Source organism: Apium graveolens, chromosome 2 (genome assembly GCF_009905375.1).
Source record: "Apium graveolens cultivar Ventura chromosome 2, ASM990537v1, whole genome shotgun sequence".
Taxonomy (NCBI): domain Eukaryota; kingdom Viridiplantae; phylum Streptophyta; class Magnoliopsida; order Apiales; family Apiaceae; genus Apium; species Apium graveolens.
The window spans coordinates 116,041,723-116,043,137 of record NC_133648.1 but is presented as its reverse complement, the minus strand read 5'-3'; the positions used below and the strand labels follow the sequence as shown (position 1 = coordinate 116,043,137).

Genomic DNA, 1,415 nt, shown 5'->3' with positions numbered 1-1,415 from the left:
GTCCTATATATCCCAGTCGTGGGTTACGCCAAGGGGACCCTTTGTCCCCGTATTTATTCATCCTTTGCGCTGAAGGTCTGTCTTCTTTGCTTCGTAATTATGAGCAACGAAAATTGATTCAAGATTAAGGTGTGTAGGACAGCTCCAAGTATTAGTCATATTCTCTTTGCGGACGACAATTATTTGTATTGTAAAGCGAAGGAGGAGGAAGCTTTACATATGTTGAATCTGCTACAAGTGTTTGAGAAAGCCTCGGGTCAGAAAGTGAATATTGCTAAGTCATCTGTTTTCTTCAGTACAAATATTAAGAAGGAGGTCAGAATAAACTTATGTCATTTACTTCAAATGGAGGAGGCTGGAGAGAATTGCAAATACCTGGGTCTACCGAATATGCTGAATAAAAGCAAGGGAAACATTATGGCTTTTCTGAAGGATAAAGTCAGAAACAGAATGTTGAGTTGGGAAGGAAGATGCATCTCTCAAGGGGGTAAAGAAACTTTAGTGAAATCAGTGGCTCATTCATTACCAACATACGCTATGAGCTTGTTCTTGCTGTCTGTAGATATAACAAAAGATTTTGAACGTATAATTTTAAAATTTTGGTGGAACTGGAATAGGTCTGACAGGAAAGGAATACACTGGATGAGTTGGTCTATATTAAGCAAGCACAAATTAAATGGTGGTAGAGATTTTAATTTGGCGATGTTAGGAAAACAAGCGTGGAGATTTCTCACAAAGCCTGATAGCCTGGTCAGTCAAGTTTACAAAGTAAGTTATTTCCCAAGAGGTAGTTTTCTGGAATCTGAAGTTGGTAGTAACCCTAGTTACGTATGGCGTAGCATTTAGGAGGAAAAAGGTGTAATTCTAGCAGGGATCAGGTGGAAGGTGGGATCGGGTCAGATGATTGATATTGTTAATCAACCGTGGTTATTAGATGATAATAATCCGTATGTGACTTCTAATCATCCGACTTTAACTCATAACAAGGTATCGTCTCTTGTGTCAACTGAATACCATGGTTGGGATGAAGACATTCTCCGTGATCTTTTCAACGAAAGGGACCAATAATGTATAAGACAAATCAAGATAAGGGAGGATGATGGTCATGACGAGTTTTATTGGAGTAAGGAGTCATCAGGTCAATACTCGGTGCGGAGTGCATATCGTTTGTTGCAGGCCCAAAAAGAAAGGTGGTGTCAGGAGGATGATAGTAGGGTTTGAAAAAACCTTTGGAGACTAAAAACTCCACCAAAAATTCTGAACATGGTGTGGAGGGCGTTAAATCAATGTCTTCCTACTAGGGTGGCGCTGCAGCAAAAAATGGTTCAGGTGGAAGGGGTGTGCCCTTTGTATCGAGGAGATTACGAAACAATTAATCATGTGTTTATGTGGTTTCCCCTAGCAGTTCAATGCTG

The 1,415-nt window shown here is 40.1% G+C and overlaps 1 protein-coding gene across 1 annotated transcript; it reads left to right on the top strand.

Moving 5' to 3' along the window:
• Positions 1 to 345: 345 nt before the first annotated feature.
• Positions 346 to 1,068, top strand: LOC141692452 (uncharacterized). The gene is made up of 2 exons (XM_074497301.1): positions 346 to 750; positions 847 to 1,068. Exons 1-2 carry the CDS (start codon positions 346 to 348, stop codon positions 1,066 to 1,068), a joined length of 627 nt encoding a protein of 208 aa, XP_074353402.1.
• Positions 1,069 to 1,415: the final 347 nt, after the last annotated feature.